The sequence below is a fragment of the Chelmon rostratus genome, chromosome 5 (assembly GCF_017976325.1).
Source record: "Chelmon rostratus isolate fCheRos1 chromosome 5, fCheRos1.pri, whole genome shotgun sequence".
Taxonomy (NCBI): Eukaryota; Metazoa; Chordata; class Actinopteri; order Chaetodontiformes; family Chaetodontidae; genus Chelmon; species Chelmon rostratus.
Genome location: NC_055662.1, coordinates 21,304,389 through 21,320,185, shown reverse-complemented (window position 1 = coordinate 21,320,185; position 15,797 = coordinate 21,304,389). Strand labels below are relative to the sequence as shown.

Below are 15,797 nucleotides of genomic sequence, written 5' to 3'. Positions count from 1 at the left end.
TCTCTTTCTGTTTCGCTCTCTTTGAACACAAACCGCCGCTCCTGCTGTTGTGGACATTCAGGCAGCGTGTTGCTCACTAAACAATCACTCAAGCTTGTGATGAAAGGAGTGAGCGCCACCACACTGCTACACCCCAAAACAAGTGGTTAACAAACCGTGGAGGCAGGTCTGCTCTGCTCAGTCATTAGAGGCAACAGTGGTGAGTGATTATGAAACAAAGCTCAATTTCCCTGTAATTAGTATCTCCGAGTGCCTTGAAGGTGTTCTCGGCAGTCTGGACCAAACTTCTGTGGGGTAGATAGTTGTGGGTCTCTCATGATGAAGCCTTCTGGAAAATACAATAAGCAGGAAGCATGACTGGAGGAGGGCGGGGAGGTTATGGAAAGTGAGTGCTGCATCCTGTGCAGAGAGGTCTACCCCACAGCTGTCTGTGCCCAGTGTGGCCCGTCTCCTGTCCCAGAATGCCAATGGCAGCACATGTCTTTAGGCCAGACAAACACCTCTGTCAGCAGACCGCAGTCACCCCACCAGTCAGACCACTCAGCCCGGCGCTGCTCTGTAATTACACACCAGCGCCTGCTGTGGAGGGGGCGGGAGGGGGCAGCCAGACTGAGATGCAGACCCCATCGCTGCCATCAGCATCACTACAGGCATGTGCTGGAAAAACAGAGAGAGTGAGAGAGGTAGGGAGAGTGAGTGAGAGGGAAGGTGAGGTAAAGACAGCCCTGTCTGGGACAGAGAGGCGGGGGAGAGCTGGGAGACCCTCCTCCTTCCTGTGAAAGATTAGAGGCTGTGTGCGCGAGCACATCTGGATGGGCTGGACGAGCTGAAACGACTGATGTGAGAATCAGCAGAGCCAAGCTGAAGAAGATTAGTGAAGCAACACTGCTGCTCTGACAAGAGTGGCCTCTGCAGAATTTATCTTTGTTTGTGTGCGTGTGTGTGTTTGTGCAACAGGCCAGAAAATTATAGAAATACCTCTAAATACATGTTTTTTAAAAACCTCTAGTTAGCAGCTGAATTGGGCATCCAATCACAGACCTCATTTTCAGCTTCGAGTGACCTGAAATACAACAATGTCCTTCTCAAGTAGAAGTGTGGTTACTTTATGTATATACTATATACACTGTAGTGCAAGTAGAATCTGGTCAAAGTAACCCAGATTTGCAAGACAGTATACAGCAGCACAACTGTTGCAGCTTTTTGTGCTTCTTCTGCACAGCAAACTACAACTGTTGCAATGCAGCGTAACTTCCTCTCTGCGCAAATGGAAATAAAGCTTTGAATCTTGCATCATGAATCTTAAAAATGTACCAGTCAGTCAGAGTCATTTGGGGAAAAGTTTGCATGTTGTTATAAGATCAAGTAATCTACATTTTAAAATAGGAAAATGTTCAAAGTAGTTTAGTTAGAGATGTAATTTCTTTTGAAGTATACTGCTTCAATAAAAACTTATTTACTTTAAAGCTAGGAACTACAAGTACATAAACCATCTTGTCAGGTGCAGTAACCAGACTAAACATATTTAATTATGTTTGCAGTGACTGATGGAGGTCTAGGTCTGTGGAGGGTGTGGTTAGGGTGGTGTGGCGAGTGTGCGCTGCCCTACGCTGCCTTGTTTTAAGTGTCTGTGCTGATTGATGAGGTGAGATGTGTGTGCACGAGGTGAGAACCTCCCTGACCCTGCGTGCTCTCACCTCAGGGTCCTGGAGGCTGTAGCATGGTTTCATTTGCGGCAGGTCTTTGCAACACCTCACCTCCACTTGTAAACCGGAGCAGATGTAGACCGGCTGCACTTGTTTTCAACGTGAACGCAGTGCGGAGGTGCGGGTTCAGTCTCGCTCGGCTTACCTTTTCCTCTGGGATCAATTATCTGACCAATTGTTATAGTACGGCCGCACTTCCTTCTCACCTGTAATTACAGCTGAACCTGTCCAGTGTGTGGGCTGCTCCTCTCTCAGGCGGAGAGGTGGGGGGAGGCACAGGTCCAAAGGAAGGAAATGATGAAGTGTGTCCCACCCTTTAAGTCAATCACCTAATAAAAGAGACCTGCGACCCTGGGAAAGCGCAGTAATCACTGGGGTTCAGATGCAGGTTTGTGCTGGGCAGAGCACCAAGCCCTGATGGCTGAGACCCGTCAGCTGTATGGGAGGCTGGAGCTGCTGATTGGTCTGCTTCAAATCCCACACAGGGTATCTGTATGGGAATCAAGAACCGGTTCCAAATTGTTCAATCCATTGCAATCGTATTTCTCCGAGCTTTGCAAAACAATGACATCAAACTTAAGCGTCTAGGCTGCTGGAAACCTGCAACAAGGAGTCCATGCAGAGAGGAAGAAAATCACAACAGTGCTAGTTGTGATGTCTGAAAAATGTAAGTAAGGGTGGAAACATCTTTCAACGCCACATGGGCTTAAATTCCAGGAATACCATGTATGTATTTGACACTCTACGCACCAGTTTAACTGCTTCCCAACTGTGCAGCACCTCTGTTACTGAGGGAACATATCCTCTTATAACAGCATTACCACCATGCAGGCAGGCTTAGCAGATTTTTTTCTCAGACTAAAAGGCTGCAGCCAGCTCAACTCGCCCATCATTGATAAAGAATCAATAATAGCATTTGGTATCAATAAAGTCATATAAATTCCTGTCTCTGGGTATCTGCTCATAGCACTGATCCGGTACCAGCGCTCTCTTTTTTAAATTTAAAATCAGTACACCTCACTGCGAGAAACTCAACATGACTGAATGAGTGTAAGTGAATTTAATAATGATATAGACATAGAAACAGCGTTTAATCTGGATGCCTGATCTTCTGAGTCAGTAAGGTGTTGACATGCACCGTTAGTAGGAGACCCAGCTCAGGGTCAAACACGTGTGTAATGCACTTTGCTCAATGAAAAAGCTGTTGAAGCAGCTTGAATGAAGAACAGGCTGATACTCAAAGCTCCTCTACTACAGCCGTGTATAAAAAACAGTTGATTCATGCTTGGGTTCAAGTGGCTGCTACATAACAATTTAAACACACGAAGAACCTTCTTCTCTGATAATAACAAGGCAGCTGTATTGTCTCACTCATTGAAATGACCACACTGAAGGCTGTGGATCAAAATATACCTAAACGAATTGCTCACATCTCTCTCATGACTTCAAACTGCTTCACTTTTATCTCTGAAGTGATTTATTTACCAAATCTAACTTCCCTGTGTATAAGAATTGGTGATTGAATGGTTTTCAATTGCTGTCTTTTCCTCTGACATTAATTTCTTCTTGACACAGTGTAGCAGGCTTGTATAAAGGAGCTATTTTTGAGTTGCACTATACAACAAGTTACAGAAGTTATTTTCAAAACGCAGACAAACCGCTCGCTCAGCGAACATATGTTCTGAGTCGTTCAGCTTGGCTTATTTCCAGGAGCACAGTGAGTGGACCGTGACTCTGTGTGTGTGTGTGTGTGTGTGTGTGTGTTGATCTAAAGGCAGCAGCAGCAGTCTTCAGTCTGTCTGAGGCGGTGCAGAGACAGAGACAAACGCCTCCCCTGGTTGGCTGTCAGCACCTGGTCACTAATGATGCTGCAGCGCTGAGCTCAGCTAATTGACCAGACAGAGATGGATCAGGACCTTGTACTCTGCTGTGTCTGCTCGCTGTGTGTGTGCGTGCGTGTGTGTGTGTGTTGATGTTTGCGTTCTGCTGCCAGGCTCTGTACTGCATCTCCTCACAGCTTCAGACTTTGAGACAACACAGTTAGACTCAGGCAAACAGCACAAACAAGCACTTTCAGGCTGTGCAACACAAACTTCTGCTTCAACCTTGTCCTCTTATATTCACTGTGTGCTGCACATCATATGAGAGGACAACAAAAGTCTCATTCGTGCATTCACAAAGCTTCTTAAGGCCTGTCTGTCTGCAAGCTGCCGAACCTTTCTGCAGAAGCAGAGAATAAATAAACCTCAGTAGGTGATGAGCTCGGAGGATCAGGCCGTCAGTGCAGCAGAGTGTGAGATGTGGTTTTAAAGGCTCTGGCTGGCAGTGCTGACTGGGCTCTTAGCATGAGGGACTCACTGGGAGAGTATCACTGGAGGAATGACCTTGGCCCATTAATAATACAGCTAGTGTGTGTGTGTCCGTGTGTGTTTGTCACATGTACACTTTCTCACACACAGACACACACACACAGAGAGCCATACACAACAGCACACACACCTTGGATTGTAGAGCGCGAGGTGCAGCTGCAGTCGTGGTCGCTGTGCCCTTGGCTCTGACTCTGGTGGTACCAGCAGAGCTCCAAGTGGGATTTAAGGCCAATAATAGTGGCTTTGGAATAAAGCTGTCATAATAATGATATAATGATGTAATAGTAACAGATTGTTCACGCTTTTGTGGAATCCAAATCAAAAAAATGCTGCGTTCTCTTTGAGTGCCGTCAGTTCAGATCGAGGGCTTCCCCCTTCACACTTGGCATGAATGTGTCGGTGGTGTTGGCTCTCAAACACGGTCTGTTACCAAGGCGAGACACCATTCACTCTCTGGCTGCCCACATTGTCGTGTCTCTCTTTTGCTTCAAACTTTGTCTAATGTTGTGTGTGATGTTTTATCCAGTTTGCAAAAAGCCACTTCAGTCGTTAAATCTGCATTATTTCGCTCTCAGCAGGTGCAATTTCCCCATAAAAAAATCAATTATAATCATAAATGATAACTGTGTGTACATTCCAACGCCTCACATGAAGTGCAGTGTGTCTCGGCTGAATCTGGACACTGGACACAAGATCCAGCCATGCAGTTGTAGTATTGATGATTAAACATTAAATATTTAATTTAAACAAACTTGCACACATTATATTATAGTTTAACTACCCTGACATGTCAGTATTTTCTTTTAATTAGGCAGGCTAGTGTTCCCTTTACTCACCGTCTGTGTTTACATTTATTCAAGCAGCAAGTGATGTGCAGCCGAGGCAACACGGGTGAGAAACACTTCCTGTCTGGGTCCTATCTGAGGCCCGCGGAGCTACATGTGTGGCTTGGCAGATTTCAGCTTTACTGGCCTGTCTAACCTTTGCCCCTGGCTACAGGCACGGAGAGACTGTATGCTGAAATAGGTGTTCTGCAAAATCTGATTTGCTTTTTAGAGGCTTCGTAACATTTTACCTGCTGCTGCAGAATTCCTTTATAACACAATATTCACTGCATATCATCATTCACTTGAGCATAGAAAATCCCATAGGCCGTCCTTCATAACCGCCTCAATGTACACACTCATTATAAAATAGGAAAGATAACCTTCTCGCACTGACCTTCGCTCATGTCTTCCTCCTTCTCCTGTGAGATTATTGCACCAGCAGGGGCAAAGATTATTCAAAGAGAATTTGTAAACAAATTACTGAACTGTGTGTGTGTGTGTGTATATGTGTGTATGTGTGTGTGTGAGAGAGAGAGAGAGAGAGAGAGAGGTGGAACAAGAGACAGAGCTGATGTCAGGACAGCCTCTGGCCGGCTGAACTCTCTGCGGGGGTATTCCTCTAATGAAGAGCTGTGACTCAGCCGCTGATTATGGCCCAGTGCAACATGGGGGCAAAAGGTCAAATACATTCACACATTTGTTTGACACCCCCCCACGCCCCCCACTGGGGCAATTAGCCCACTGAGAACAAAGAGTGGACACAATGAGCCGTGTCCATCAGGGGGCATTCATTATGATGTTATTGTTGGCCAAGAGAGCGTCGGCTCACACTCGAGACATCCAAGTCATCCTCCTCCTGCATGCACACACGCCGCAGGCCTCGGTGGTAACAGACACTGTCACAGGAGATGCAGGAGAAAAAGAGGGCTCTTGCAGGATTTTAAACTTGCTGTTGCAAGACAGAGAAAGAGAGAACGTGCGTAAGAGGTGTGTGTGTGTGGGAGACAGTTGTCCTTGTGCCAAAGCCGGCTTAATGCTTCATACAATAGCTCGAGTGTGGGTGAGGGGATCTTGGCGCTTGAATGTTCTTTACTCTAGAGGGAGAAGAGGTGCCGTTAGGGGTGAGAGCTAGATTTCCTATCCAGAGCCTCCTTTGTAATTGAATGCAGCCATCTACATGAGCCGAGCTCCAGAGGAAAAAGTCCCCGGCATGTACATGTACACACACATTCGCACACTCTTTGTCTCGCAGTCTTGCCCATGTGGACCGACGAGAGGCACAGACGAGCGAGGAGCACATCGAGGCGTGCGTTCTCCTCGTCGCTGCGCGAGGTTTGTATCGTTATCGAAATGTGGAAAAGTTTCCTGCAGTCTCGAGCGCATGCCATAACATTTCAGTGTCAGGTCTTACATGGTTTAAATCCATCTACACTTGTAATCCTCTGAGAAATACCCACAACCCAAAACAGTGAAATCATGAGCACAGAGGTTGAGGAGGGGGAATTATTGGAGCGGTCTCAGTTTACCCTCGACCATGTGTTCTGTGTACTTTTCATACTCCTCCTTTGCCCTCTCTCTCCCCTCTCTTTGGGTAATCACTAAACCCGTTATGCTTTCCTGTCTTAAGTTCCAAAACGTTTATTTTTCTTCATGACAGTAAGCTCTCCATTTTCCTTTCCTGGGTCTGCAGTGGATAGAGACGGATCATGACATGTGATGTTACAATAAGCGAGGCTGTTAAAGAAGAATACCGGTCTGCTGCAGCCTGGTGCTGCAGGTGCTATTTCATGGCTTCTTTTAGTGTAGCACTTGGCGTTGACTGCGGCTGCTGGCCACTGAACGGCAAAGACGTGCTTCCTGGGGGCTAATGAGGTGCTGAACCCAGCCTCTTGTTTGTATCGGGAGCACCTGGGCCGACCAGAGCCAGACAAAGGAGTCAGTCTGGCGTTTCCACAAAGGTCTGCCCATTCAAAACATCCAGAACGCAGGGACACAAACTCCCACACTTCATAAAATGAAGGCAAGACAGAATGCGAGCCGAGACTGTCCATTCTCTCTGCACAAGGAAACTATTGTTTGTCTTCACACACCCTCACTCCCAGGCTCTGCGATTTTATACTCCATAAAGAGATGAGGCAAAAGGAAAGCAGCTTGGCAAAGACGCGGCATGCACACTGTTTATCTCTTGGAAATGTAACAGAGACAAAAGCTGCAACTGTCTCTGGAGATTTCCATTTGTGTCGCCTCTGCAGCTGTTCCAGGCTGATGGCAAGAAGCTCACCTGGAGGACAACAGCCCACACACCTTTAGTCCATATCATTGCACTGATGACATTACATTATACATAAAAACGTCACCTGCTGCCGATTAATGAGTATTTGGAAGGTGTACCAGCTGAGAACTGCCTATATTTATAAAATACCAGAAAATAGTGAAAAATGTTATATATTATAATTTAGCAGACCCTGGGGCGACGTCTTCAGATGTCTCTCGACCTATAATCCAAAACCCAAAGATGTTCCATTTTTCATATAAACTGTATATGTAAAATAAAGTGGAAATCCTCACATTTGAGTATCTGAAACTAGAGAATCTTTAGTGTTGCTTAAGCAATTAATCGGTTAATCAACTAATCCTCTCAGCTCTAATGTCAGCAGCATATTGCAAAAATCTGATTCCCATTCATTTTGTTGGACAGATCTTGGTGAGAAGTTGCAACTGTGATTGTCATCATTTGATTCCCATGGAAACAGAAATGTCCAAATGTTAAGATCTTTCAGTGTCAAGAAATCACTGCAGCTTCTTTTTCTGTGTCTTTATCTTCTGTTACAGATGCAGGGAACCAGCTTGTAGCTCAGGAGGCAGTAAGGAAACCATCCACGCTACGGCACCCACCCGCACGCACAGGAGAGCCAATCTCTAGTAAGAACTGTGAACTTGCTAATACTTTCACTGTACAACACAACGACAAAGGTGTACATAAACAAGTTCAAATGTCCGATTTCTGGAGGTAAACAAAGCAATTTTCCGTTTTTTTCAGATTGTCTCAACTGCAGTCGAATCGCAGCTTTGGGCGACAGACTGAGTTCACTGGAGACAAAGGTATGGACTGTCCTCATTCAGCCCATAGACTGTCTCAAACAAGGATGTAGTCTCTGTGACGCCCATAGGTGAAAAAATCGGGCAATGAGATGGAGCATGGGTGGAGCTTAGGCGGGCCCAATGAAGACTGGGTACTGAAACCTTGTGGCTAGCTTTCACTCGATGCGGCCATGCCCATAAATGTGCAGAACTTTTAAGCCTTTATATAATTGATATATATATATATATATATATACATATATATGAGTGAGTTATATAAAAACTCAGCCCTGTAAAGTTGTCATGAACATGGATAACCAGTTTTTTCGTGCCAGGCTATAAACATTTCTGTTGTAAAGTTGCCCATTTTAATATGGGGTCTACGGGATTGACTGGCTTTTGGAGTCAGCCTCAAGTGGCCATTCGAGAAACTGCAGTTTTTGGCATTTCTGCATTGCCTTCATTCCCGCTTGCCCTTGGAGGTTGCCCCTTGATTCAACGACAGCATTCGAATCACAGAGAAATATGAATGTTTAATTGCCCACACTTGTTTTATGTCTTCCTGTACCAGGTCCAATTACTGACTGCCCCAGCCTCCGTATCACATCGCCACCTTCAGGGTAAAGGGGGAACTGTACCAGAGGCCTCATTACTGATGGGGGCTGTGCCCGCTCAGGGAGCTCCTGGTGAGCAGGGACCTGCAGGTATATCATGCTGTCATGCATGAATAAGTTTTATGGTCAAAAATACTGCATGTCTCCGTTAAGTGGAGTCCAGGGTTTTTATAATTGAGCCAGAAATTACTCCTTGCAGCCTTTCTCTGAGCTGCAACTTTTTTTTTCTGCCCTCTACCTGCTCACCTCTGCTCATATCCCATTTCCTCCACTGCACATACACTCATTTCCTATTGCAAAAGCAAGAGCCCAGTTGTCTGTTCTGCTCACTTTCAGCGCTCTGCGGCAGTGTGGAAAGCGAACACTTCAGTGCATGAAAGTCCTCTCCTCTGCTGGACTCGAGCCCAGCTCTGGCTGCAGCTAAAAGTTCACTAATCCTGCTGCGCTGTCAGAAGTTGTTTATGAAGTGTATCAGATATATTAAAATGACAGTCCCGGTGAAAATAGATGCCGTCTATGGTTGTGTCCAAAATCACTCCCTCATTCGCTCATCCATTACTCCCTATATAAGACACTCAATAGTGAGCAGTAAATTGAGACTTTGGACACTTAGGAATCTTTGTCAGTTTCCCTCATAACTGACAGGTGTTGAGTCACACAGTGGACATCTATGAAATGTAATGCATTGCATTGTGGGGTTGTTAGCAGAAAGTTGTGTGCAAGCCATGAACTCATTTTTTTTTTCCATTGTGGAATTTTTGAGAGCGATGTATAACAAATTCACACTCAGAATTCAAACAGTCAAATAAGATGCAATCGTGGTGCTCAATGTACAGTCGGAAATATTTCGCCACCATCGGGCCAAAGTGAAAGGAATACTGCAGCAATTTAGCTTTGCAATCCTATCACTAATTCAAGCTCAGAGAGCCTCAAAGAGAGAAAGCTTTTCTGTTCCAGACATTATTTTTCCTTTTAAAAACATATTGCCTACATTACCCACAACAGTTCAGTCAGAGATTTGGGTGTGTTATGCTAGTAGTGGCTAATGAAGCCTCGAGTCTCTAGCCTCAAGCCTTCTTTCTAAATCCACACCACCAGATTTTGTGCATTTTCAAACTTGTAGTCTTCAAACCCAACCAAAGCTGATAATTTATCAGACGTCACTCAGCTCCTGTGGAGCCACAAAAGGCTTCATACAACTTTTTCCACTTATGCAGTAGTGCTCCCCAAGACCTTTAAACAGAATTTGATGTGTACAATCGTTTGAAGTCTCCTCGAACTTCAAAAGCTTTCCTGAAATCACTATAGCCAGAGCTCTGCGGTGAACCCATCGCTGATTAACTGCAGCATTTGCCTGCAACGATGTACATTTGAAATCACTCAACCTGCTCTCATTTTCAGAAATCCATCAGCTGAGTCAAAATCAGTGATCTGTTTCTTTAAAAACTACAAACCCTCTTTTCTGTAATTAATGAAAATATCTGGTATGGAAATTTAAATCAGCCCTACCGATGACATAAACACAGTAATGAGAAATCTTTTTTGCTGTATTACTCAGACAGAATTTCATGGCCCAGATATTTCCACAGAGCTACACCTCTCAATTAAGCCACCTCTCTGTTTTCATTACAGGTCCGCAGGGTGAAAAGGGGAGAGATGGGCTTCCTGGCAGAGACGGTAAATTGTAACCATAGTTGCCTTTCAGTTGATGTAAAGCCGTTTAAGATGTAAACCAGTCGTGATTGCTCATGACTGTTTCCTCCTCTTAGGGAAGGCGGGGTCTCGAGGGCTGCCCGGTCCCACTGGGCCTCGGGGGGATACCAGGACAAGGGGGCCATCTGGAACCCCTGGATTGAAGGGGTCCCCAGGACCTGCAGGTAAGAGAGGACTGAAAGTAGAAATGCAAGCAGCTCGCCGTTAGCAGTCAGTTGTGAGCTGAGAGGAACAAATGAATGTCGCCTTAGCAGATGTTGACACAGTTTGTCAATAAGCACGTTGTAAAGATTTGTGTGTGTCGCTGAGAGAGACGGAGGCCATTGTGGGGCAGTTGTATACTTGCCCGTCCACTTAGCCTATTGTCTGTGGAACAAGACTTTTGAATAGCTCACGACTGACCAGAGACCTGTGGAAACAACAGTGGAAAAATCAGAGCGATCTCCAACAAAAGCCTGACCTGTGATGTCCCGCTCCAGAGTGTTTGTCTTTCTCTGAAACCACTCGGTCAGCCCACAGACCCTCCAGTGGTGCGTTCCAGCAGCCCCTGAGGCCTGCTGGTAACGTACTGGAATTTGGGCATTTTGTTGGTTGGCTTCTAAAATCACATGCTTCTAAAAGTGCTGTTTCAGTGGGCGGCTAAAGCATTTGTTTTCAGACCACATATAACATGTGCTGCTGCTGCTCATGGTCACCGAACCAGAACAGACACCGAGTCATAAATCTGCTGTATGTATTCGGAGCTCACTGGTTATGTACAAATAATAAATGACCTGTTGGAAGAAAGTGAATCCGCAGGCAGCTGTGACTTGAATGACAATAAAGTAAATGGCGGTGTAAGTGTGTCACAACATCTGCTCTCGCTATAGGCTGTTATTCCTCTGCTCCGGATCATGAAGGGAGTGCCTCTCCTCTCAGACTAACATATGACCCCCGCTCTGTGCCTGCTGCTGGGTAAAGATGAGATTTAGAGCAAAAGTTAAACTACAAACCCACTTTCCGAGAAGCGCCATGTGACATCAATCTGAAATGAACATGAGCTATATATACACAAATCCCAGGTCTTTATGATTTCCATATGCCTGTGGTGTTATTGTTTTTTCTATCTCCATTACTTCATAAGTACCCAAACCCAGTGTTGTGTCTTGCATCCAAAGCTATGTTTTCCGAATTGTGCTGACTTTTTTTTCACTTTAAAGAGAAAGATAAACACGGGACTGGTATGCGTCCAATGTCAGGGAAAAAGCAGACAAATGGGTTTTTGAGCCGGAGGTTATGGGAAAGATGGGAGAAAAGTGAACTTCTGTGGTCGGGAGAGGTGATATTGTGCGTTTTGATGAGTCCCGATAAGTTACAGGAGAGTTTTGTTGCAAACGTTGACTCATATTTTGACGCAGCGTCCCCCAGCTGCTCTAGGGAACCATTATTCTGCAGGAAAAATGTAAACTGTTTTCTCCGGTATGTCACGTCAACTCTAAAGGGCCACTTTGATTGGCCGTTTGAACCACTGTGCCGCAGATTGTTGCTTACAGTCTCCCCCGTGCAGCCAAAACACAGCCGGTCGTGCTGCAATGTTTACCGAGGCTAAGTGAAAACGGCCCACGGAGGTGTCAAATCAGAGCTGTAATAACATTACCTTGCAAAGGAGTAATTAGTGGACTGTCATTTTCAGTTGCATCAGTACATAAACAGAGAGGTGGTGAGTTTGGGTCTGTCTGAGTGCAAGAGTTGGTGTTTAGGGGGCAGCATTACGTCAGGAGAGTCCAAACAAAGAGGTCAGATGGAGTTGTGGTGGTGTTTTTTTTTCCACCTTCATAAAAAGTGGCAGGGGGAGGAGGAGGGACACTTTCACTGACCGGCCCACACAGACCAGCTCCAGCCTGTTACTGACACACATGTACAAAAGTTAGCGGTGAGCATGCAGGGAACAATTTAATTTACTGTGAAGCAGTGCCAGTAACACTTTGCAGAGTTTCTTGGTGTTTGTTTGAGCTTTCCCACACCCCGAGTAAGTTCCCAGCACCGGATCATTAAACACCCTCCTCCTGTTAATTACAGAGGAACAAAGTCAGAGTCATACACTTCTCCTCCCCTGTCCAGCTGCTGATTTTACTCCACATGTGCACAGACACAGATATAAAGGCAGACACACACACACACACACACACTCCTGCCAGACACCATTATGTTGCATCATTCAGCACTTTATCTAATCCATTTCCTCTCTGGTCTTTGTCATAGTTTATCCTCCTATCATCACGGCCACACAGTTCATTTATCATTATCCTCTCCAGGAGAAAAGATCATATTTTTGCTGTGGCGTTCCTCCTGTCTGTCACCACGGTGACGTTTTCTGTCCTCCCTCCTCTCAGGCCCTCGTGGTCCACCAGGACTCCCAGGAGAGAGGGGTCTACCAGGCCCGCCCGGTCCTCCAGGGCCCCCAGCGCCAGCCAGTGCCCACATCCCAGAGCCAGACCACAGTAAGACCTTGGATGACAACACACCTCCTGCAGTCACCATGACACAAATTCCACACCACTTAGTGAAAAGTAGTCTTTGTATTAGTTATAAACATCAGTCTTGTAAGAGTATGATTTAGTGTTGCACATTGCAACTGGACCACAAATAGTCCGATCAGAGATATGAGTGTGTTATGGTAGTAGTGGGTAATATAGCCTCGGTCACTAGTCTCAAGCAGAGATGAGGAGCGGGCGACAGGCGTCTGGTAAGATGACTTCTTTCTAACTCCACAGGGCCAGATGTTTGTCTTTTTCAAACTTGTAGTCTACAGACTCAAATGACCCAGGTGGCATCACGTCAGGCTAGTCTCACAGAAACCAGACCTATGGAGGAAAGTCTGGCTGGAGCCAGTATCATTCTGCTGTAGGAAAAAAACACTGACAGCCAAACTCCTGGCTAATCCGAAAATAGGCAATGAGGTGGAGCGTGGGTGGAGCTGAGACGGGACAAAGAAAAATGGTTGCTGTCACTCAAAGCAGCCATACTCATGATTATGCATAACTTTAAGCCTTAATATATTTTTAACACGTGAGTTATATAAAGATTCAACCCTGCACAGTTGTCATGAACGAGGAAATTAGCTATAAAGACCAAAACCGTTATGTGTACCAGACTGTAAACATGTTTATTTCTGCTGTTAGGTTGGGTATTTTAATATGGGGGTGTATGAGGACTGACTCACTTTTGAAGCCAGGCCCAAGTGGTCATTTGAGGAACTGCAGTTTTTTTGGATTTTTCAGCCCCGGAGGTTGCTGCTTGGTAGGGAGATGAGCACTGGCATTAAACTGGCTAAATCCCTGCAAAAGAAAAGGTAGCAGGTGCTAGCTCGTCTGTACCGTTAGCGACCACATTAGGGTTAGGATAAGTTGCTATTTTCAGCGTGTTCAGAGTTTGCTGAAAACGGTAACATGCAGATAGTGAAACGGGAGGAGATGCTGCCTGAAATACCCACAGTCTACATCAGGTGAGTCAGACTACTTGATGCAATTTATCAAACATTGTGCAGCAACCTCTGGAGCTACAAAATGCTTTCTACAACATCTTTCATGTATACAGTGGTACTCCCTAATTTATCCTCATATCATCACACGTCCCCTTTTCAGTTCAATCAAAGCCTTTGTTCTCAGGTAGGATGATGTTGGTTTTACAGACTTCCAGCTTGACTCTTCAACCCGCTTATATTCATGTGTATTTTGCAGCTTTTCAGACATGTTCTCTCCTGCAGTGTGGGAGCTCGCACAGATTTTAGGGCTAATGATAAACAAAAGAAACAGAGAATGAGAAACAGACAGGATGGTGGTAATCCTTTAACTGCTACTTGCTCCTTATTGTCTACCAGCCAAGTAGAACACAATCAAAGCATATTAAATGGAGGCAGAGACGGTTGGAGGTTGACACAGACTTCACATGCTGGGTTGAGAACCTGTCCATCACTGATGTCACTCAACAACTTCCAGATGTTTGCTGCCGCTCAGACAGCTGAGGGGGAGTGCGAGAGACAGATGGGGGCCTGCACCGGCTCTTTCAAGGTCAACACATCGACGGATTTTATGTGTGGATACGGTGGTAACACAAAAGTATGCAGCGCACAGATTTGTAAGCTCTGGGTTCCTGTGTGGAGAAAGCTGCGGGCGCGTTGAGGTTGGCATGATGATTTCCGAGACTGTGAACCATTTCTTTCACATCAAAGTCACAGTAGGGGACGTTAGAGGAGGGGTTGGTTTCTGTGCTGAGCTTCCCTTGGAAAACATTGGCTTATTTGGCTTTTACGTCTGCAGCGGGAGGTTGGAATTCCCTTCTGCAGAGCAAGAGCGGGTTCCTAAACCAGCACCCAGAACGTGAAATAGTGAGGAGAAGGACTGAGAGGACACGTTAAGCCACAGATCCCGGTGCGTTCTTAGCAGGAAGTGAAGAGAGGGTGTAGAAATAAACACAGAGAGTTCGGGCCTGTTTTGGATGTCACCTCTGTGAGCGGTGTGCAGCGTTCTCGCAGCTGGAGGATGTTTCTGGCTGTCAGCCGCCCTCCTCCTCCTCCTCCTCCTCCTCCTCTTCCTCTCTGTATCTCCTGAAGTCTCATGCTGTGATTGGATCTGTGTTTCCTGTCAGTATAAAATGACCCAATGACCGCACACTTCCTGTATCGCTCACACGTTCACCACCCTCTTCCTCCTGTCCTTTCTCTGTAGACTAATTTAGTTGTGGAACTTCAGTCAGTGTTGTAACACAGTGTATATTCTTTTTTTCTAGAAAATATTACATAATATTTTTTTTAATTGACGTGAAACACAAAGGTACCGTTGACGATGCTTTTGAACACATTTTAATGTAGTTTACTATCCTGTTGAAGTCATCAGGTGAAGTCTGGGTATTGGTTGAAAAACACTGCCCTCTGGAGGTTACTGAATGTACTGACAAGAGCGTCAATGCCCTGCGTTCAGCTTCTCAGGCAGCATCGCAACAACAAAAGCAAAACATCATACACTGAAAGACTTGGGTCGGTATTTATTACTACTTATTTATCACATGTGCATTTTGTCACAGGCGTCTTCAGGTTGACATCTCAGGAAGCACTTCCTCTCAGGCTACATACAAATCATTCCTCATTAATTAAAATTGGCCTACCCCAATAGCAACCTTGGACCCAACCCCAAACATCACCATCGATAAATATAACCACAGTAGAACAGTTTAATTGGTGGAGCTCGTCGGGACACAGCCTCACACGAAATACTGCGTGCCCACAGCACAAACGTGCATTGACGAAGAGAATAACATTAAATGTTCATGTGCGCTGTGGATTTGTTGGCAATCACCAAAAGCAATTATTGAAACAAGAACCAGATTTGAGCTCCAATTTTCCCCTTAAAGTAAAAACAAAATCAACAAGATCATTGATAAAGTAATATAAATATATACATACATACATATTATTCAGTCATTCATGCCTAGTGCAGTGATGAAAATGTG

At 45.4% G+C, this 15,797-nt stretch overlaps 1 protein-coding gene across 3 annotated transcripts in view; it reads left to right on the top strand.

The window, feature by feature from the left end:
- The window catches only part of emid1 (EMI domain containing 1), a 57,399-nt gene that overhangs the window by 35,290 nt on the left and 6,312 nt on the right, over positions 1-15,797 (top strand). For all 3 annotated transcript variants that reach the window (XM_041937699.1, XM_041937700.1, XM_041937701.1), the window contains exons 4-9: positions 7,735-7,824; positions 7,943-8,004; positions 8,555-8,687; positions 10,230-10,274; positions 10,367-10,474; positions 12,683-12,790. In XM_041937699.1, coding sequence (XP_041793633.1) covers positions 7,735-7,824; positions 7,943-8,004; positions 8,555-8,687; positions 10,230-10,274; positions 10,367-10,474; positions 12,683-12,790 — 546 coding nt within the window. The remainder of the gene's footprint in view (positions 1-7,734; positions 7,825-7,942; positions 8,005-8,554; positions 8,688-10,229; positions 10,275-10,366; positions 10,475-12,682; positions 12,791-15,797) is intronic.